Source organism: Buceros rhinoceros, unplaced genomic scaffold, assembly GCF_000710305.1.
Source record: "Buceros rhinoceros silvestris isolate BGI_N320 unplaced genomic scaffold, ASM71030v1 scaffold23367, whole genome shotgun sequence".
Taxonomy (NCBI): Eukaryota; Metazoa; Chordata; class Aves; order Bucerotiformes; family Bucerotidae; genus Buceros; species Buceros rhinoceros.
The window spans coordinates 14,477-15,469 of record NW_010421899.1 but is presented as its reverse complement, the minus strand read 5'-3'; the positions used below and the strand labels follow the sequence as shown (position 1 = coordinate 15,469).

Below are 993 nucleotides of genomic sequence, written 5' to 3'. Positions count from 1 at the left end.
CAGGAATAACTAAGCAAAACCGTCATATTGTGATTAAAGTGAGGAACTAACATAACACAGCCACGACGAACAGGGATACACGGGAATTCTGCTCTAACACTACAATGTTGTGATCCATTTAGGTCTGCATAGTCCTTTTGGACCCATAATAAAAATTTCTTCCACAACACAGAAGAGTAAATAAAACAAGACTATTATTTTAAAACTTTTTGTACAGATTAATACACAGACAAGTCAACAGTGAAAAGATTTATTTTTTTAGTTTTTGGATAGTTAGTTTCAACCACATTGCTATGAAGAAGAAAGCTGTGCACAAAGAGCCATATCACCCACCAACTCATTTTCCACGTTTTTAAATGCCATCACTGACAAATGACTACATCTCAGAACAGCTTTTTTGTGCATTCTAAAAATTGCTTGTAACAAAACTGTTGGGCAATTCCAGAAATTTAGCAATTTTGCTGTTTTATTTGGAAATGCAAAATAGAAAGTACTGCACTTGATTTGGAAAGTTCATTTTAAGCTAAATTAGAACCAAAGCAGCAGAGCATTTTATGGCATAATCAAGCAGGCATATCAAGTCTGTGGTATCTGTCTCTTCTTTCAGCATCAAGAAAATTTCAAAGAGGTCGGTAAATTTGTCACTGATCCTGTTTCAAGTCTTTGCCCACAAGCATTGAAGTGACTGGGTGCATAGAGGCTCTGTGTTCCAGAAACGCCTTGACAGCCAGGTCTCGAGACTTGTCAAAATTGTAAAGGTCCATCAAGCAGGCATATCAAGTCTGTGGTATCTGTCTCTTCTTTCAGCATCAAGAAAATTTCAAAGAGGTCGGTAAATTTGTCACTGATCCTGTTTCAAGTCTTTGCCCACAAGCATTGAAGTGACTGGGTGCATAGAGGCTCTGTGTTCCAGAAACGCCTTGACAGCCAGGTCTCGAGACTTGTCAAAATTGTAAAGGTCCCTATAAAAGAAGGGGGGGGGGGGGGGGGGGG

At 39.2% G+C, this 993-nt stretch overlaps 1 protein-coding gene across 1 annotated transcript in view; it reads right to left on the bottom strand.

Annotated features, from left to right (window-relative positions):
- Nucleotides 1-841: 841 nt before the first annotated feature.
- Nucleotides 842-993, bottom strand: part of LTA4H (leukotriene A4 hydrolase) — a gene marked incomplete at its 5' end in the record, with an annotated part of 13,781 nt that continues 13,629 nt past the window's right edge. Inside the window, one exon of the mRNA XM_010139866.1 lies at nt 842-962. Coding sequence (XP_010138168.1) covers nt 842-962 — 121 coding nt within the window. The remainder of the gene's footprint in view (nt 963-993) is intronic.